At 34.4% G+C, this 20,900-nt stretch overlaps 1 protein-coding gene across 6 annotated transcripts in view; it reads left to right on the top strand.

The window, feature by feature from the left end:
* The window catches only part of MON2 (MON2 homolog, regulator of endosome-to-Golgi trafficking), a 109,717-nt gene that overhangs the window by 46,776 nt on the left and 42,041 nt on the right, over positions 1 to 20,900 (top strand). For all 6 annotated transcript variants that reach the window (XM_043888329.1, XM_043888312.1, XM_043888303.1 and 3 more), the window contains 14 exons: positions 159 to 295; positions 1,067 to 1,220; positions 6,895 to 7,130; positions 8,872 to 8,953; positions 9,500 to 9,684; positions 10,472 to 10,584; positions 10,939 to 11,043; positions 11,395 to 11,475; positions 11,554 to 11,627; positions 11,717 to 11,807; positions 15,813 to 15,914; positions 17,017 to 17,127; positions 19,270 to 19,445; positions 20,387 to 20,549. In XM_043888329.1, coding sequence (XP_043744264.1) covers positions 159 to 295; positions 1,067 to 1,220; positions 6,895 to 7,130; positions 8,872 to 8,953; positions 9,500 to 9,684; positions 10,472 to 10,584; positions 10,939 to 11,043; positions 11,395 to 11,475; positions 11,554 to 11,627; positions 11,717 to 11,807; positions 15,813 to 15,914; positions 17,017 to 17,127; positions 19,270 to 19,445; positions 20,387 to 20,549 — 1,810 coding nt within the window. The remainder of the gene's footprint in view (positions 1 to 158; positions 296 to 1,066; positions 1,221 to 6,894; positions 7,131 to 8,871; positions 8,954 to 9,499; positions 9,685 to 10,471; positions 10,585 to 10,938; positions 11,044 to 11,394; positions 11,476 to 11,553; positions 11,628 to 11,716; positions 11,808 to 15,812; positions 15,915 to 17,016; positions 17,128 to 19,269; positions 19,446 to 20,386; positions 20,550 to 20,900) is intronic.

Raw genomic sequence — 20,900 nt, 5'->3', positions numbered from 1 at the left:
ATTCTGAACCTTTGTCCACAGTTAGTAAAATCACTCAAGTATAATGAAGAAGTTTTAAGCATAGCATTGAGATTGATTGACCACCATTATTTTCTATTAAAAAATGTTAAAAATTTTAATATATATTTTCTCTAGAAACATTTAAAATTATCTTACAGGTCATTTTGCCAGTCCTATGACATGAAACAGCATTCCACCAAGGTTTTCCGTGATATTGTGAACGCACTGGGCTCTTTCATCCAGTCCTTGTTTCTTGTCCCTCCCACCGGAAGTCCTGTTGCAACAAATCAAGCTGGTAAAGGCTAAGTCACGTTTTGGTTCTTATATCCTGCCATAATTTACAGTGTTCACTATTCTGAGAGGATACTGATCGAAATCTTCTGACTAGAGAAATTTGGGTTACCTAAGTGTATTATATACATTTACTTTATAATATTTTATAAGATTTCTTTATAATATTTTATATATAAGTATAAAGACTTACACTTAAAGAGTAAATTGATCACACTGAGGTAGCTGTGTTTATTTCTTTCTAGAATGTATTTTCTTCTCTAATATTTTCAGTTCCTCTCATCACATATGAACACAAGTTTAGGTACTAATTTTCGTTTTAGAAGAATCTTCATTTGGTGCCTCTCTTTAAAGAATGTGGTTACTACTAAGGTAGTATCTGTCAGTCTTTCTTTTAACAAAACAGATGAACATAAGTTTGAAAATCAGTGTATAACTTCTTATTCCCTTTAACTTCTTTCACTTTCATTTTTTACTTTCTGATTAGTGGTCTTTTTTATTTACTCTTACCTCTACTAAAAGGTGATTTAACAAAAAATATGTTACAGTGTTTGTTAGTATTTTTAGTTATTAGTACCTTTGATATAAAGAAGGAAATGGTGTTTTGGGGAGACCAGGAAATGCTCTAGTAACCAAAATAGGATTGATAAATTTCATTTATTTGTGCATTATCCATTCTTACAGCATAGTATTAAAAAACTGACCAGGTGTTTGAATATTACAGATTTATACTTAAGTAAATTGGTATCTTTGGTTGCTTTCCCTTATCTAACAGGTAACAACAATTCAGGTGGCCCTGTCTCAGCACCAGCTAACTCAGGAATGTTGGGGATTGGTGGAGGTGTTACTTTGCTACCAGCATTTGAATATAGAGGAACTTGGATACCTATTCTGACTGTAACAGTACAAGGCAGTGCTAAAGCAACGTAGTAAGTAGTAGTTGCATTATTTTGTAAGGAATGGGGTTTATATTTTATACTAAAGGTATTTCTCTCTGCATTATACTTAAAATTTTAAACATACTATTTCTAACATATTTAAGAAGTAATTTCTTTTGTCATCTTTTGAGAATTTTATCTATGACTGGATTTTGTTTTCTTTTGTTCTATTTGAGGACAGTTAACAGCATTATAAAACAATGTGGTTTTTTAAGGACCTACTCACTTGTTCTGTATGACTTTTCAGTTTAACTGTGTGGTTTGATTTCAGGCCTTATGGACTTAGGTCTTCTGATACTGAGTAACTCTCAGCAAATTAGTTTACCTATTTAAAAATATCAGCGTCCTCAACTATAAAATGGGAGTAGTGATATATCTACCTTTCAGGATTCTATATGTGAAAACAGTTGAGTGTTTAACTGAGTACACTTTAAGGGTTTAACACAGAACTTTTAGTTTAATTAATTAAAGTATTTAATGGATTCCACATGTGTTATTTTAAAATTTTTGTTATTAGCCCTTTTCAGTTTAACAACAGTTTTTACATATTCAGCTGTGTATTGTTGATTTTTTCTTAAACCTTAATGAACTGAGATAGCAAACTTAGTGCTTACATAGATAAAGCAAGCAATACTACATATGTTTAACATTGCCACAGTTAACTGTGAGGCAGTTGAATTAATATATTTTTGAGTAACTGATACACATAAGGGCTTCCCAGGTGGCTCAGGTAAAGAATCTGCCTGCCAGACAGGAGACCTGGGTTCCATCCCTGGGTTGGGAAGATCCCCTAGAGGAGGAAATGGTAACCCACTCCAGTATTCTTGCCTGGGAAATCCCATGGACAGAGGAAGTTGGTGGGCTACAGTTCATGGGGTCGAAAAGAGTGAGACATGACTTAGCGACTAAACAGCAGCTGCAGTTGATATGCATAATTAAAACAGTATTCCTGTGACAGCAAATCAAGACTGAAAGTATGAAGCAGAATCTCTGACTAGTTTAAATCATGAATTTATGTGGTGTGTCAGCCTGCATTGTGTTATCACAAGGATACTTCACTGTGCATCTTTTTATTTTGCCTGAAATTGTAAAAGTAAAGAATCATGGAAGACTGAAATATTGTTACTCTTAGTCATTTAAAAGACATTAAAGTTACTAAATGTCTCATATATGCTTTGCCTTGCTGTAGAGACTAGTAATTTGAGTATACTGGAGTGAGTGTAAAAGTAAAAAGAAAGTAAGAAAGTAAACGTCTCTCAGTAGTATCTTGACTCTTTGCGACCCCATGGACTATACAGTCCATGGACTTCTCCAGGCCAGAATGTTGGCGTGAATAGCTGTTCCCTTCTCCAGGGGATCTTCCCAACCCAGAGATCAAACCCAGCTCTTCCACATTGCAGGCGGATTCTTTACCAGCTGAGCCACCAGGGAAGCCCCTGGTGTATACTCCAGTATACTGGAATATCAAGTTGTAAAAAAATCAGATTTCTAGCAGTGAAGGAGATACTAATAATTTACCTTACTCATTTCTCTGGGTCATTTTTTTAAACTGAAACAATCCCAACACAGAACAAAATTGCTGCTCTTGTGGACCTGATATTTTGGTGAATGAGGTAGTCAGTAAAGACACAAACATACAGTATCACCTTGGGTAGTGATTAACTGTTTGAAAAAAAAAAGCAATTTATAAGGGCATAGAGAGTAACCACACTGAAGACAGGAACAGAAAGGATATATCTGGGGAAATAAGATTAAGCAAAGACACAATTAAAAGGAAAGAGTGAAGATAAATGATACAGGAAGAAAAATAAAAGCAAATGAAAGGAGAGTACGTACTTGGCCAAATTGTAGAATTGCTTTTTTATTAGTAAAGTTGTAAAACAAATTGTTTATTGATCCTCATCAATTAAGAGTCTTGGATTTTAACTAATTCTGCTACTAAATATTATGATTTTGAGTAGAGTGCTTTATTTCACTTGATCTTTTTTTATCTTTAAGACAAGGTTGAACTAAATCTCTAAGAGAACACATAAATAGTTTTTTATTGTTGTTGCTCTTATTGGTTTTTTTTAAGCGCTATAGATACTGAGATTACTCACTTCTGAAATCATAAATAGCCAGAAAATATTGGGGGTTCTTTTGTAAATGGTTTAGTATGTTCACATCGGGACTTACTTGTTGAATTGGTATCTTTAATTCATTCATTGTGAGGATTAGTATAATACAATTTTCACTGCCTTCTTTGTTATTGTTGAGTCACTAAATTATGTCCAACTCTTGCGACACCATGGGCTGCAGCATGCTAGGCTTCCCCGTCCTCAGCCATCGCTCGGAATTTGCTTAGCTTCATATCCGTTGAGTCAGTGATCCTCTGCCCCACCTCCTTCTCCTTTTGCCTTCAGTCTTTCCCATCAGCAGAGTCTTTTCCAATGAATTTTCTTTGAAGCCATGCATATAAATCTTAATTGAGTATTCAGTTCTTTTATTGACTTAAGTGTGTAATAATTTGAAAACTTAAGTGACATATAGATAGAAGTCGTTTTTACATAATATTGATGGAAGTATATTCTTCCAGATTTATTACACTCCCTTCAAAGTTGGGCTTGTGACAGATTTTGCAACTGGAACTTTATTTTAAAATGTTTAGATAAATGGGTTACATTTTATCTAAAAGTGGAATTTGTGTAATAGTTACAATAAAATAGCAGTGAAACAGAGAGATAGGAAAGTGTGGGCTTTGTTTAGGTTTGAATTATAAATAAAAACAGGTATAAATTACCTTTTTTTAACTACTCTAGCACTTAAAGTCTATACTATAGAATTTGGGAATTCTACTTTCTGATCTTCAGAGTATTATATCTGCTTTAGATGCATTTTCCCAATAGATGACATATTCTTTGAGAACAGTCTAACAAGATGCTTGGTACTGATTTGTTTATTATATGGTTCCTGAATGCTAATTGGCCTGGGAAAGATTAAGCACATAAACTTTACTTCCTCATGTGAGCTTAAATATTTTGATCAATAATATGAATATGATTGTATTGATTACTAAAATTTTAAAATACTTAAGTGTTGGCACATAGGGGTTAAATTGATAGGCTTTAGAGTCAGAGTTGAGTTAAAAACTGCTGATAACTGTGTCACTGTCTGCAGATTCATTGTCTGTATCTCTCAGGGTTTTTGTGAGGCGTTAAATAAGATACATTAAAAAAAAAAACCAACTTAGTGTCCTAGACTAAAAGTAATTGCTCAGTAAATGATAGGTATATATAGGTTTTTTTAATTGTTTATTCTGAGTTTTACATCTTTGTAAACTTCCTACCTTATCTAATATTGATTATGATTAGGAAACCTTTAGAATTTGAGATTGGAAATTGCTTTTCTTACAATGATTTTTAATGATTTCAGTTGTGTTTTATATGTAAGTAACCAGATAAAAATTTGCCCCTTTGTAGTTTACAATTCATGAGTTTATTATATTCAAAAGCTAGGCAACCATAAGCACCATCTAATTTCAGAACTTTTTCATCACTCCAGAAGAAATCCCATATCTCTAAGCAGTCAGTCACCAATCTCCTTTCCCTACCCTTTAGTAGCTACTAATCTACTTTCTGTCTCTGTTGATTTATTTACTCTGGATACTTCATATGGATGGAATCATATAGTGCTCTTTTCTGTCAGGCTTCTTTTACTCAGCATAATGTTGAGTAAGGTCCATCCATGTTACAGGTTGTATTAGTACTTCCTGTTTGTAGCTGAATAATAGTCCACCGTATGATTATGCCACGTTTGTTGATTGTCGGTTGATGGGCATTTGGGTTGCTTCCACTTTTTGCCTATGAATAATGCTGCTATGAGCATCTGCCTGCAAGTTTTTGCATAGACATATGTTTTCATTTCTCTTTAATATATACCTGGAGTGGAATTGCTGGGTCATAGAATGACTCTATGTTTAACTTTTTGATGATCTGCCAAACTGTTTTCCCACATGACCATACCATTTTGCATTTTCACCAACAATGTATGAGGATTTAAATCTCTCCACATCCTCAGCAATACTTGTTATTGTGTTTTGATTATTGCTGTCCTAGTGGGTAAGTGTTATCTTACTGTATTTCAAATTTACATTTTCTAATGACCGATGACATTGAGCATCTCTCTCATTTGCTCATTGGCCATTTATATATATCATCATGGGAGAATGTCTTATCAAATCCTGTGCTCCTTTTTAATTGAGTTGCTATTTTATTATTGAGTTGTAGAGATTCTTAACATAGTCAAGATCTAGTCCCTCATCAGGTATATGATTTGAAAAAGTTTTCTCACAGTCTGTAGATCGTCTTTTCATTTTCTTGATAGTGTCCTTTGAAACACAGTAATTTTCAATTTTGATGAATTCAGCTCATCTGTTTTTTCTTTTGCTTGTGGATTTCAGTATCATACCTAACGAACCATTTCATGATTTGAAGTCATAAAGATTTTTGCCTGTGTTTTCTTCTAAGAGTTTTTAGCTTCAGCTCTTACGTTTAGGTCATTGGTTCATTTTGAGTCGATGAGGTATGAGTCAGTGAGGTATGAGGTAGGGCTCCAACACCACTGTTTTTTAATGTGAATATTCATCAGTTCTCCCCTCATTGAATTATTCTTTCTTCAGTTTTAAGGAATTTAAAATGACAGTTCCCTGTTTATGATTTAAAACAGAAGATTTTCATCTTTCCTTCTGAAAGCTATGTGCTAATTATGGAGTATGTGTGTTAGTCGCTCAGTCGTGTCCGACTCTTTGCGACCCCATGGACTGTAGCCCATCAGGCTCCTCTGTCCACGGGATTCTCCAGGCAAGAATACTGGAGTGAGTTGCCATTTCCTTCTCCAAATGATGGAGTATAACTTGCTCTAAAACTTGAATGTGACACACGGATGCTCTAAATATGATCTTACCTTGTTGACAGATTGTATCTAAGATGATGGGATGACAGATGAGCGGGCTATTTCACAGCAGTGCTTTTCCCTAGTAAGAACACATCTTTTCTTCTTTTTAGTGTTGGTTTGATTTTATAGCACCTCATTTACTTCCTTTTAAAAATTATAGTTAGGTTACAATATTGTGTTATTTTCAGGTATACAGCAAAATGATTCAGTAGTGCACACAAACAGATGTATGTATATGTACATACACAAAGAATATACAAAAAGAATATATATATTCAGATTCCTTTCCATTTTAGATTATTACAAGATATTGAGTATAGCTCCCTGTGCTATAGGACGTCCTTGTTTATTACCCTTCTATATAGCACCTTATTTTGAAAGCACTGAAGTCGGAATTTGAGATGGTTTGTAATTTGTTTGTCTTTTTCTGTTCTGTATATGTGTTTATTTTTCTGTTGTCAACAGTTAATGAAAATATTGGCACAACTTGGGGGAGAGGCAAAAAATAAACTATTATTATTATCAGTTATGACACTGGTCAAGCCTTAACTTTTCTAATCAGTTTCTTAGAATACCGTTACGGGACCATTCTCCAAAGTAAACAGATCTAGTGGTGGCCATTTACTTTTGCTATTAATCTTAATTTCTGTAATCTTAAATTATGGGAATAGATTTTTATATATTTTCATTATTTTGGCTTCTCATTAAATACCTGATTTTTTCATAATTTCAGCCTAGAGATGTTGGACAAAGTTGAGCCCCCAACTATCCCAGAGGGTTATGCTATGTCTGTGGCATTCCACTGTTTGCTGGACCTTGTACGTGGAATCACTAGTATGATTGAAGGAGAGTTAGGAGAAGCTGAAACAGAATGTCAGACTGCAACCACTGAAGCAGTTTCTTCGCCTACACAGTCATCAGAACAGCAAGAATTACAGTCAACATCAGACCAGATGGATAAGGAAATAGGTATATTTATTATGATTCTATATTTTAAATTTTTATCTTGGAATAATTTTGAAGTTACAGAGAAATTGCAAAAATAATAATTTCCATATATTCTTCACCATTCTATCCCAATTGTTAACACTACCATATTTGCATTATTTTTCTATTTATATATATAAGCATTTTTTTTTCTGAACTATTTGAGAAAAAGTTTCAGACATAATTCCCCATTACCCCTTAATACTTTAAAGTGTATTTTCTAAAAATAAGAACCGTTTCCTACATAACCACAGTATAGTCACCATCAGAAATTTAGCATCAGTTCAATATGTCATCAAATCCCAGATGTCCTTCAGATTTTGTCATTTGCCCAGTAGTGTCTGTTATGGTTTAGGGTTACATGTTGAATTCAGTTCCATGACTCTATACCCTTCTTTAGTCTGGAACAATTCCTTAATTTTTCCATGTTTTATATGACCTTGATATTTTTGAAGAGATAGGCCAGTCAACTTGGGTTTATTTTTGTTTCCTCATAATTAGATTTAATAGATTGATTTTTGGCAGAGCTGCCACAGAAATGTTGCTATGCTATACACCAGTGCTGTTAACTTTGTCATTTGGTTAATGTGATGTCTGCATCCTTTCTTCAGTGTAAAGTTAATTAACCTTTTGTATAGAAATACTTCGAGACATCTTCTAGGAGAGCTTGCCCTTCCTGATTTATTTTGTTTCATGTGTTCGTTTATATTAGTAGAGACCCTTGTATTCCTATTTTTTTCAGTGTCACCAGCACAGTCTGTGATTGTCATTATTTGATTTAACTCTCGGTTATCCACGACACGGCCACGTGGGGCCCCTTTCATGCTGGCTTCTGTGTCCTTTTATCATCCCACCTTCTTTTGTTGTTTTCTGACCACTGCTTTACTGTCTGATACAGTAAAGTGCTCTAAGCTCATCTTGGATTTTTCTTATATAATCCAGGGATAAGTTATTTTTCCAGGGAGCCCTAGTTCATTTTAGTGGAGCGCAGTGTTTATAAACTAATGCATGGACACTAGATATGCTTCCTGCTACTTGAATAGGAAATACGCACATATATGAGCACACATTTCTGTACATTTAAAAAATATATATCTATTTTAAATAGCATAAGGACACACCCAGTTTTTCCAATTCTAGTTTAATGCTACATGATGTACTTTTAACTTGCCGTTTTTGGTATTTCCTTCTCCAACAGTAAACTTGATCCTATTTTACTCATGTATTTACTCATTTGCATGATTTCCACTGTGTGTAACCAGTCTCTTGGCTGAGCTTGCTTATTACAGTTTTACATTGCCAACTGGTTGCATAGGCTGAAAGTTTGGCCCAATGAAATGGAAGGGAGTAGGAACTGATTTTATATGTATAATTTAAAGGTATCAGTCAGTATACAGAAAGATCTTATTATTGATATTTTAAGACAACTTAGTTTTAAGACTTCTTGGGAATTCTCTGGTGGCCCAGTTGTTAGGAACTAAGATCCCACAAACCACGTGATGTGGCAAAAAAAAAAAGATTTCTTGAATTCTAAAACTGGTATGGTTTTAAAATTTTCATTTATTCAGATATATATTAAAGGTTATAGCTTTAGTATTTAATGACAAAGTTGTTTTTTGAATATTTGGTATATTATCAAGTGATGAGGGGGGTTTTAGAATTTGAGTGTTGTAAAGTACTGTGACATTTGTAATTATTAAATATTGCATGTGTTTCCTTTAAGTTAGTAGAGCTGTTTGGGAAGAAATGGTGAATGCCTGCTGGTGTGGTCTGCTTGCTGCCCTGTCACTCCTCCTTGATGCCAGGTATTAAGTCTTTGTAAGTTTTATATTGCATGTGGCAGGTAAAAAAAAAAAGTAGCAACAAACCATTTTAAAGTGTATATTTAAATTTATCCTGAGAATTGTTTCCTAATACTAGTTTTTTATGTTTGTAGAATATTATTATTTTTCTGCCATCCCCCTCTTCCATCATGTTATAATGGAAAATACAATCCCAAAATTACAGAATGCCTTTTTCATTTTAAGCTTTACTGCTTAAAATTAAGATAATTATATTAATCAGCTTCTTTGATGTTTTTCTTCAGAATCATGGAATTTGATGATTTTAAAATGCTTGATATTTTTAAGTTATATCTTTGAGTTCTTGACTATTTTCTTCGATAATGAATGTGTGTCATAAATTGCTTTTATCCAGTTCAAATTTTCAGACATTTATTAGTTAAAATTCCTTAAAGAAGATTGATTTTGAGTTTTTAAAATAGATTTTCTTAAAACTTTCCTGACTACCTAATTTCATTTGGCAGCATACCTAAAAATAATCATACTAAATAAAATACTTTGTCTTTTCAGCACAGATGAAGCTGCTACTGAGAATATTTTAAAAGCTGAGTTGACTATGGCTGCTCTTTGTGGAAGACTGGGCCTTGTAACTTCAAGAGATGCCTTTATAACTGCAATATGCAAAGGTTCCCTGCCTCCCCATTATGCTCTTACTGTGTTGAATACCACCACTGCAGCCACACTTTCCAACAAATGTAAGATTTCAGCTTCTTTAGAGTTCTGTTCATCATGTGGGGTGACATAGTGTAAGAGTAGCGATTATAGAAATTCTGATTTCAAGCCTCTATTTTTCTACTCCCTGACTCTGACTTCTGCGAGAAGCTAATGTCCCTGAGCCTCAGTTTCTTCTATCTTATTAAAACAATGGGGGTAGCAGTAGGGAGAACAATACCAATTTTAAATAATAATTGCGAGGATAAAAGAAGATGTATCTAAAAGTCATTTGTAAACTCTAGCATACTACTGAAATGGGAATGGTTGAGTTTTTTTGTTTTGTTTTTTTAATAGAACTAGTAGAATGGTAATATTTGCCACCACTTAGATTAAGTTGACATTCAAAAAATATTTTTTTCTTGTTGAATACTTAGAAACATTCAAGTTTGTTACAGGTAATATAGGTAAATTTCAATGTGCTGTTCAGTTTTCAAACTAAAAATGTGAGTATTGGTCTCTAAGTAGAAAAGTTTACTGGGAATGTATGTTTAAAATACTAAGTGTCCTAAATTCTATTTTGCTTGTAAGGCAATTATCAAAGTTTTATAATTTGTTAAACTTATTTAGAAAATTACTTAATATTTGCTTAACTTGCTTTTATTTTTGCACCTCTTGAGTTTTTAAAATGTTTGCATATGGATAATAGGTAACTAAATAAATGTCATAGTTGAACTTAGTTTGATCAAATTAATGTTCTAAAATATAACATTGCTTTGAGTACAGTATGAAAATTATATTTAATTATTTAGGTTTTCCTTTGTGTTCTAGCATATTCCATCCAGGGCCAGAGTGTTATGATGATTAGTCCATCAAGTGAATCTCACCAGCAAGTTGTCGCAGTGGGTCAACCGCTAGCAGTCCAGCCTCAAGGGACAGTAATGGTAAAGTACTTTTTCTTCGTTAGGTAACCAGTTAATACCAGTTAACTATCAAGGAAACCTTTTGTACCTTTTTTGTGTGTTTCTCAAAATTTGTCATTATACTTATTTTCTTTCTTTTATCTGAATGATACTTTTAGAAGAAACTAGATAAATAAAGAGTGACATTGTTGTAACCAACTGTGACAACACAGTTTTTAAGCAAATGAATTTGTTCTGTACAAAATCATCCAAGCCTCTTTTCTTAAAATTTTTGTTTTTTATTGGAAAATATTTGAATATGATAGTACTTTTTATAAGCTTATAATTTTTGAGAATGCATAACAGTTCTTGCAAATATATCCTTTTTTAATATAGCTGACTTCCAAAAATATCCAGTGTATGAGGACTTTACTTAACTTGGCACACTGCCATGGGGCTGTTCTTGGGACATCATGGCAACTTGTCTTGGCAACTCTACAGGTATGTTGTAGTCTCTGGGTCAGAGGCCAGTGTTGTTTTATCAGGTGCTATCAGTTAAACTCATCAATGCCTGTCAGTGCTTTGGGCAGGCCTGAATAGGCAGTAAGCATGAAAAAGGGCAAGTCGGAAAAAGAAAACAGACATGGCTCACATTATATGAAGTGATGGGATGTCTCTCATAATGGCCTGTTCTGCTGCCTATGCTTGATGTAATGAGTATTTTGTATGAATGTTAATTACTGATTTAAATTTAGTTATTAGATACCTAGTCTGATTTTTAGTTTTAGTTATTGGAATTTTTGTAAGTTTATAAATTTCTGTGTTCTGATTTTTTTTTTTTTAATTTTACAGCATCTTGTATGGATTCTGGGATTAAAGCCTAGTAGTGGTGGTGCCTTGAAACCTGGGAGAGCTGTTGAAGGGCCCAGTACAGTAAGCTCTAGTCATTCTTACTCAGTTAGTATTTTGCAGAATGTTTATATGTTACATTTAATTTTCTTCTTCTCTTAGGTGCTAACAACAGCAGTGATGACAGATTTACCAGTGATTTCCAATATACTTTCAAGACTGTTTGAAAGCTCACAGTAAGAGTCAGTTTTTAAAATTGATACAAACATTATTGTTAGCTGTATATTTTAGATGAGAATATCTTATTTCTTCATTTTTATTTTAGGTATCTTGATGACGTATCATTGCACCATTTAATAAATGCACTTTGTTCCTTATCCTTAGAAGCCATGGATATGGCCTATGGAAATAATAAGGTGTGATATTCTTCCTTTTCTGTGTTAAATGTGGTACATTATTTTGTTGAATAAGGTGTATATTCACTAGGATCTTAGTGTTTTACAAGTGGGAACAACACCTCGTGGGCTAGCCCTGCTCCTTTGGGTTCTTACATTTGTGGTGGCTCTTTGAAGGGAGAGTGAAGAGGATGCTCTTCGGCTTGTGGTGTGTGCCAGTAGTTGGCTTTCCTGGTGCCAGAATGTATCATGATTTTAAATCGTGTCCACTTGGTGCTGAGTATTCTAAAAAATATTTCTGTAAAGAAAAATTGAACACCATGTTTATAAATGTGCTCCACAAATTAGTAATCCTGATGATTACAGTTTATGCTTGTGGCAATACAAGTTTTAAATCAAGGAAAATATGTCTCAGTTTCTTTTGCCTTCATGGGATGGAAATTAAGGAGCTAGTCATTTCTTTCTGAGGGTAATGACTCTCCCTACCTTGAAAATTATTTTTTTGCTTTGCTTATTGATTAAATGAATCAAGCAATACTTTTGAGGACATTTCTTCCTATACTCTACCATTTTCTGTTAAACTTGGAAAACACAAGAATATTTGGGTTTACTGATACCTTAGAAATTATTTAAAATGCTCTCTACATTTTAAGATGAATAAATATATTAGTTGGACCATTTACAAGTAAGTGAAGTTACTAAGAAAATGGTTAGAAAAGCAGAGAATGCAGCTTGTGGTTTATTTAACATCCAACTGTAGGACCTAAAATTACATTATTTGCCTAATCCTTAATTATAATCCTGTGTATTGTAGCTTGTCATCTTGGCTCATGTGAGTCATTTAAAGATGAGCCAAAAAAATCTTAAAGAGCAAAGTTTTGTATATTATGGTACATACTTAGAGAATTATATAAACACGCAGGTGTTTGAAAATATCTGTTATAGTTTGCTCCAAATCAAGGCAAGGATAATATACAGTGAAGTAATCAAATTCTTAATACAGTCTTAAGGATGTAATCCTACATCCTTAAGATTAATTCTTAACTCAACAATGTAATATTTTTAATAGATGCCTTAATTGAATCTGAGCAAGTTTATATGGTAATGACTTGAGAATTTATGTATTCACTCAACAAAGTACATTATATTTACTATGTAAATTACACTCTGCTAGGAAATATAAAGGAAATTTCTGTTTTCAAAGAGCATGTAAACCACTTGGCTAATGGACAATGTGGCAGATAAGGTGGTGAGAGAGTCGAAATAGTTTATCAATATCAGCTATTCTGAGTGAGTTAAATAGCTTAGGGAGTAAACTATACATCATAGTCCTTAAAGATGTGGTTTTAAAGTCACCAGTCATCTCATTTTTGGTCCTCATTTCAGGAATTTGTGCTGATGTGTTGAGGGGGATAGCTGATGGTAAAGCTTGCAAATTCTTCCTTAGAAGGGGACAATGTTGATGACACTTGTGCATGCATACTACCAAACTGAGTATGTCAACAGCAGAAATAAGAAGACAGCTGCTATCTTTGTTGTATGTCAGATACTAACTTATGTATTTCTGTTTAATCATTTAAAACAATTCTGTCAGGTTCAGTAGTGTAACTGCTTTTTAGAGATAAAATATAAAAATAGCTTAAATACCCTGCTTGGGGTCACCTATTTAGTAATTGGTGGAGCTTGGATTTGTATCCACTTATGTCTTATTCCAGAGCTCCATTATTATAACCACTTCACTTGTGGCTTTAACTTTTGTGTGCATCAAAGTCAGGTATAGCACTTTTTAAAAATGCAAGTTAGGACCACATACCAAACTTCATGGATACAAGAATCGTTGGGTATGAGGTCTAGACATATACTTTTAAACGCTGTGTGATTCCTGTGTATCCTCATTAGAATAAAGAGTAGGGAAAGGAGGAAATAATACTGGGCAACATTTATAGGGACTTACTATGTGCCAGGCACTTTCTAACGTGAGAGGTCATTTCAGTATATTATTATCTCCATTTTATAGATTAAAAAAGTAAGCACAAAATGGAGTGAACTTTTGCTGTTTGCAGCAACATGGATGGACCTGGAGAATATTATGCTTTTAGTAAAATAAGAGAAAGACAGATATTCTTTATTGTCACATGTATGTGGAATCTAAAAATAAAAAAGCTAATATAATGAAACAGATCCACAGAGATAGGAAAGGCAGAAGGGACAAAATAAGATAAGGGAATTAAGAAGTAAAAATTTTGAAACTTTATGTTGTACACCTCAAACTAGTATCAGCTATAATTCAACAAAAAAAAAGTTACTCAAGGTTACATAGCTATTAAGTGGTCGTGTTGAGATGTTAAAAATTCATAGGCATCAGTCTTAACTACTGTATCATATTGTCTCTAGAATGATGAATTTCTTTCTACTACACTAATTTTTAGGGTAGTTATAGTGTTAGCACAGGCAGGAAGAGTCAACGTGACCACACTTTTCTTAAAACCCCAGGGTACTTGTTCAACAGTTTTTACTAGAAAAGAAAGATAATTTCACACATTTCCATTTTAGATTTTTATCAGTACTGTAAAATCAGTACAGTTGTATATAGAGTAATTACAAAATCTTTTTACTTAAAAATTATGAAATTATGCTAATAATTTACTTTTTAAATTTTAGTTGGCTTCTATTTTTTCCAGTGCATTGTCTCCATTTGAAGTACTACAGCTGTTTATCAAAAAAATTCTCCTAATTCTAGTCAGCTTAGTCTACATTTAAGTATATTTTACTATCTCTATTAAAATTGGATTAGAGATAGTTGCCCTTTAAACTTTTTACTGAAACTGTTCTTCTAACACATGGACTGAGTAATTCAGCCATTTATGAAGTACACTGGTTCCCTTTCTGCTACTGAAATGCCAGTGACTGAGAAAAGTGGTTTGTCTTCTCTCTCTGCAACTTTTTTATTAGAGTCTAAACTGACAGCCTTTACCTCCTCCTTCTTGACATCATCGTTCTTTCCCCTGGTGTCTGTTGTCTTCTTTTTTTTTTTTTTTTTTTTTTTTCATTTTTCCTGATACTCACACATAAAACCTAAGCATTTGAAGACTTTACTAGTAAGAATGTATATTAGTTAGCTTAGCATGCCATAACAAAATACCATAGACGGGATAACTTAAACTATGGAAATTAAGTTTCTCATAGTTCTAGAAGGTAGAAGTCCAAAGTCAGGGTGCTAGCATGGTCAGCTCTTGTGTAGACTCTCTTCTGGATTGAAAGATGCCTGACTTCTTACTGTATCCCTACATGGTAGGGAGAGAGGGAAAGGGAGGGAAAGAAGAGGGAGACGGAGTGCACTTATAAGCTCACAAGCTCTGTGGTGTCTCTTCTCATGAGGACGTTGAACTTAATGTATTGGGGCCCCACCCTGAGGACCTCATTTGACCTGGATTACCTTCTTACAAAGTTTGGGAGCAGTGGTGGAGGGTGGGGAGGGGCGGGTCACAATTCAGTCATAGCAAAATTCTTTCCTTTTGGTCAGAAGACATACATTCTGTGTGTCTGGTGTAGTTTTTTGGATTTTCAAGGCTTCCCCACTAAAGCAGTCTCTTCCCAACTAAATTTTTCGATTAGGAGTCATGCTAGATACTTGAGGGTTTCCCTGGTGGCTCAGATGGTAAAGAATACACCTGCAATGCAGGAGACCCAGGTTTGATCCCTAGGTTAGGAAGATCCCGTGGAGACGGGAATGGCTACTCACTCCAGTATTCTTGCCTGGAGAATTCCGTGGACAAAGCAGCCCTCTGGCAGGCTACAGTCATGAGGTTGCAAAGAGTTGGACATAGCTGAGCAACTAACACTTTTTAGATACTTGAGAGTGGGCTGAAAGGCTTGTCATATGATTACTGAGGTTATGTCATTTATTTCAAATTAATCAAGTATATTAATTATAGTCATGCTCTTCACGGTATTCTCAGTTTTGTTTTCAGTTGAAATACTCAAGTTCTCCTTGTGATATAAAAAAATATTATATTTTTCTTCTAGGAACCATCTCTTTTTGCTGTTGCCAAATTGTTAGAAACTGGTCTAGTTAACATGCACCGAATAGAAATTCTATGGAGACCTCTAACTGGCCATCTACTTGAGGTAACCTCTGTTTCTTAATTATTATATTTACTTTTTGTTTATAATAATGACATACACAGTGAATTAATGATTCTGTATAACCATAAGAAAAATCAGCATTAACATTTTTTCTTGTACTTCTCTCTGTATATTTTATCAGGGACTAAAGTTTATAGTAACCATTTTGGCAAAGAAATAGGTTGAAAACTTTATGACTAAAAATGAGTGATGTATCAATGAAATCTCTGATGTCTCCTTCACCTGTTAGTTTGGGTCCCCTTTCTTTTATTATATAATCTTTTGATCCCCTCCGCTTCAGCTGGTTCTAAAACTTCAAGGCAATTAGGACTGAGACTTAGTACTAGACACTACTCCTTTACAGACTTTCCTGTGATTATGAGGTAACATTTCTACAAAAGGGAAAAAACCTTCTCAGTATCACTAATTATAGATCATGCCAGGGAATTTTGTCTGGATTTGTATTCAAACTTGAGTGAATCTGAATAATTAGTTGCTTCTTACTGACAGCTGCTTCTATCAAATACATGTCTATGAGTAGTTTAGGTTTTGGTTGGCCTCATTGTTTGATATTATTTTAGTAATCTGAGAAGGGTACTATTCTTAGTAAAAAAAAAAAAAAAGGTCCTTTTTCTTTCTCCTTCCATTTTATTGGGATTATCTTTATGAGCTATTAAAGAATATATGCACATTTCTTCATTATGGAATTCTCATCAAATGGCAAAAGTATGTTTTAAAATTTTAGCCAAGTGTTTGATTATGAAGTCGACCAGATGAGGAACTTCAGTGTCTGCTGCTTCTGTTTACCCTGCTGACATCATTTACTTTTATGAAATCCTTTCTTTTCTGTGAGTTGTTTAGTTTCATCTTTTATCTTCTATCTCTTTATTGCTTCCTCTTGCCTCTTATTCAGAAGGTAAGCTTACTTACATTTTATATATTTTCATATTTTCTTCAGCCCTTATTGACAAACATTTTATATGACTTTTTAAACGTGGAAGAGTAGGAAATGAGATGTTGTAGTTTTTCACAAATTAATGTGTGATGTATAGCTTAAGTATACAAATTAAAGATTAATTTTTGTTCAACATGTATATACCCTTAGGTGTGCCAGCATCCAAACTCTCGAATGAGAGAATGGGGAGCAGAAGCCTTAACTTCACTTATAAAAGCAGGATTAACATTTAACCATGATCCTCCACTTTCACAAAACCAGGTAAAAAAAAGAACCTTTTTTAAAAGCACTTAAAGTCATCCTCTCCCATATGTAACTTTATTTGTAGGCCATGGATCTCTTACAGAAGATTGATAATCCTGGATTTTCAGGATTATCTATATTAAATTTTTAAAAAATTTTCTTGTAAAAGCACTAAACTAAAGTAATAACTTAGAATTGGTTACCTAGAATTGGTCTCCCCATCTAGAAGTTTCCTTCTTCATGCAGTGCTGAGGGAGGCTTCATACTTTATTAGCCTCTTTTCCTTTGGTCCTTACCTGTCTTTTTTTTCTCTTTTCTTCCCCCTACTCATTACGCTGTGTGCTTAGTCACTCAGCCATGTCCAGCTCTCTGCAGTCCCATGGACTGTAGCCCTCCAAGGTCCTCTGTCCATGGAGTTTTCCAGGCCCGAGTACTGGAGCGGGTTGCCATGCCCTCCTCCGGGGGTATTCCCTCCCCAGGGATTGAACCTGCATCTCCTGCATTGGCAGGTGGATTCTTTACCGTTGTGCCACCTGGGAAGCCCTTACATGGGGAGAAGCAAGTGGCAGAAGAGGCAAGCACAATAAAGTAGATTTTTATTTTTAAATAATTTTAAAGGTTATTTTATACTTTCAGAGTTTTCTTTTGTTGTGCATCCTTTTTCCTGACTCCCATAATCATTCACATATATCTTATACAGTTTTTTAAAAGTCTGCCAAAGTTTTGTTTAGAGATGGAGTAGGAGTGAGGCATCAAACAGCCACTCACATTGCCCTTACTATCTTACTGTATTGTATGTGGGCGTACTCTATAGATTCCTCAGCAGACAATCACTGGGTATGTACTATATGCCAGGCAATGTTTTAACTCTTGTAACAGAATGATGTACAAGACAGAAAAGTTTCTTAATTTTTATAGCTTACATTTTAGTGATTGCATATTTTTTTCCTATTGCAATCTAATTTTTTGGTAAAGCCCTTTCCATGTATATATTCTCAGCATCCAGCTTAATACCTGGCACATGGTAAGAGCTTAATATGTTTGTTCAGTCAGTGAGCCAAATAAATGAATCCTTGGAGAGAAAAAAAAATAAACAAGTGCTTTCAAATGCTAAAGGAGTAGAATAAAGTGCTCTTTGCACTTTTTAACAGTAAAAAAATTTTGTGGTTTTGTGTCATCTTTGTCTACTAGTTCAATTTTTAGCAATATTGAGACTTTTAAATTTAAATACATGTGGTACATATTAATAGAGTAAAAAATGAAAGTTAATTTTAGAAATTGGGAATTGCTTTCTTCTCTCCAAATAGAGCTAAATATATAGAGGTATATTTTCTATAGTGAGATTCATTTGTATATGGATCTGTAACTTTTTTTTTTTTTTTGGATCTGTAACTTTAATACCTGTTAACATCAGGTTATTCCCTATTTATTCTGAAATATAGTATCTTGAAGACAGATTTTTATTTTCTGTTAAAATATAAGACTTAGGGACTTCCCTGAAGTCCAGTGGTTGGGAATCCATGCTTCTAATGCAGGAGGGGTGGGTTCCATCCTTGGTTGGGGAACTAAGCTCCCATATCTTACTTGTGTGGCCAAAACATAAAAAATTTAAAAAGACTTACGGGGCTTCCTGGTGGCTCAGTGGTAAAGAATTAGCCTGCCAATGCAGGAGACACGGTTTCAATCCCTGATCTGGGAAGATCTCACATGCTGCAGAGAAACCAAGCTCATGCGCCACAGCTATTGAGCCTGCGCTCTAGAGCGTGGGAGCTGGAACTGCTGGACCCACACGCTGCAGCTACTGAAGCCCGTGTGTTCTAGAGCCCATGCTCTGAACAAGAGAGGCCACCACAGTGAGGAACCCGTGCCCTGCAACTAGAGAGGAGCCCCTTCATGCCGCTACTAGAGAAAAGCCCGCACGGCCACAAAGGCCCAGAACAGCCAAAATAAATAAGTTAATTAAATTAGTTTTTTTTTTTAAAAGATGACCGGATAATCCTAATGGTTACTGTTAGAGAAATCATTTTTGATGTTTATTTTCCAAAAAAATTTCTTTTTACCATTGCAGTCTGAGTGAAGGTGAATTTAAACTTGAAAGACAATAGCAGAACCTTTCTATGTTCTGGAACTTCTCTGATTAGCTTCTTACCTTCTCTTCAGAGGCTGCAGTTGCTTTTATTGAACCCATTAAAGGAGATGTCCAATATTAATCATCCAGATATACGACTCAAGCAATTAGAGTGTGTGCTGCAGATTCTTCAGAGTCAAGGAGACAGTCTTGGGCCTGGATGGCCATTAGTGCTGGGAGTTATGGGAGCAATCAGAAATGATCAAGGGTAAGTGTTTAAAATTAACATCCAAAAGGTAATAGGAAAAGGGAATTCTGCCTAAAATTATAAAATGATCATTAATTTTTTATGTATGCCTTTTTTGCTTAAGATTATGATCTAAAATAGTTTTGCTTACCCTACTCCCAAGTGGCTGTAGGGAGTCATTAGGGCTCACTTTTATTTTGGAAGGATGGAAAAATTGCTATTTCTTTGTCATTTATACATGAATACAAGGTTCTTAAAATAAGAAAAATGCATCAAACAAACTTTCCCTTTCTCATTCAATGTCTAAATTTTGTTTGGCTAGTTGAGGCAGAATAAAAATAATATGGTATTAATACATGTTTTCTTTTTTTAGTTTACAGTTTTTCTGATTCCCATGAGCTTCTTAATTTTTATTGGTTAATTATTTTAAGTAAGCATATCTTTTTTCAGTCAGTTCAGTTCAGTTCAGTCGCTCAGTCGTGTCTGACTCTTTGCGATCCCATGAATTGCAGCACGCCAGGCCTCCCTGTCCATCACCAGCTCCCGGAGTTTACTCAAACTCATGTCCATCGAGTCAGTGATGCCATCCAGCCATCTCATCCTCTGTCGTCCCCTTCTCCTCCTGCCCTCAATCTTTCCGGGCATCAGGGTCTTTTCCAATGAGTCAACTCTTCGCATGAGGTGGCCAAAGTATTGGAGTTTCAGCTTCAGCATCAGTCCTTCCAGTGAACACCCAGGGCCGATCTCCTTTAGGATGGACTGGTTGGATCTCCTTGCAGTCCTAGGGACTTATCTTTTTTACATTTATGTAAATGTTGAAGTACTGTATGAGTACTGTGTTAGGGAAGATTTTCTTCCAATTTTAAGATAAAATTTTGATTTGTTCAAGTTATTGTAATATGTGTATTTTTCCTTCCATTTCTCTTAAATACATGAGTATAGATTTTCTTTTGTATTTTCAGAGAATCCTTGATACGAACGGCGTTCCAGTGTCTTCAGTTGGTTGTGACAGATTTTCTACCAACAATGCCCTGCACTTGCCTGCAAATAGTTGTAGATGTTGCAGGTAGCTTTGGACTTCATAACCAAGAACTTAATATTAGTTTAACTTCAATAGGTTTATTGGTAAGTATGATTGCCTTTCTTATATAATCTAGAAATCATTGTTTGCAACTGAGAGTGAATGCTAAGCAAGTGTGCTTTTGACTCTATAGGAATCATTTAAATGACTTTTAGGTACATACCAAGCATCTTGTATGAAGGGTTAAGTAATATTATTTAAGAAATAATTCTTTAAGAGCAGAATATGTGGAATAATTTTGATCTATTGAGCTGAAATTTGGTTTATATAAGATATGTTATGGAAGGGTTTAGTAAACAGATAATGGTACATACAAGAGAAATAATCAGTTGACTCTACTGATATTAACATAAAATTTAAATTTTAAATCCAATTTTTAAAAAATATTAAAAATT

The sequence above is a fragment of the Cervus elaphus genome, chromosome 3 (assembly GCF_910594005.1).
Source record: "Cervus elaphus chromosome 3, mCerEla1.1, whole genome shotgun sequence".
Taxonomy (NCBI): Eukaryota; Metazoa; Chordata; class Mammalia; order Artiodactyla; family Cervidae; genus Cervus; species Cervus elaphus.
This window is presented reverse-complemented; position numbering and strand designations above follow the sequence as displayed.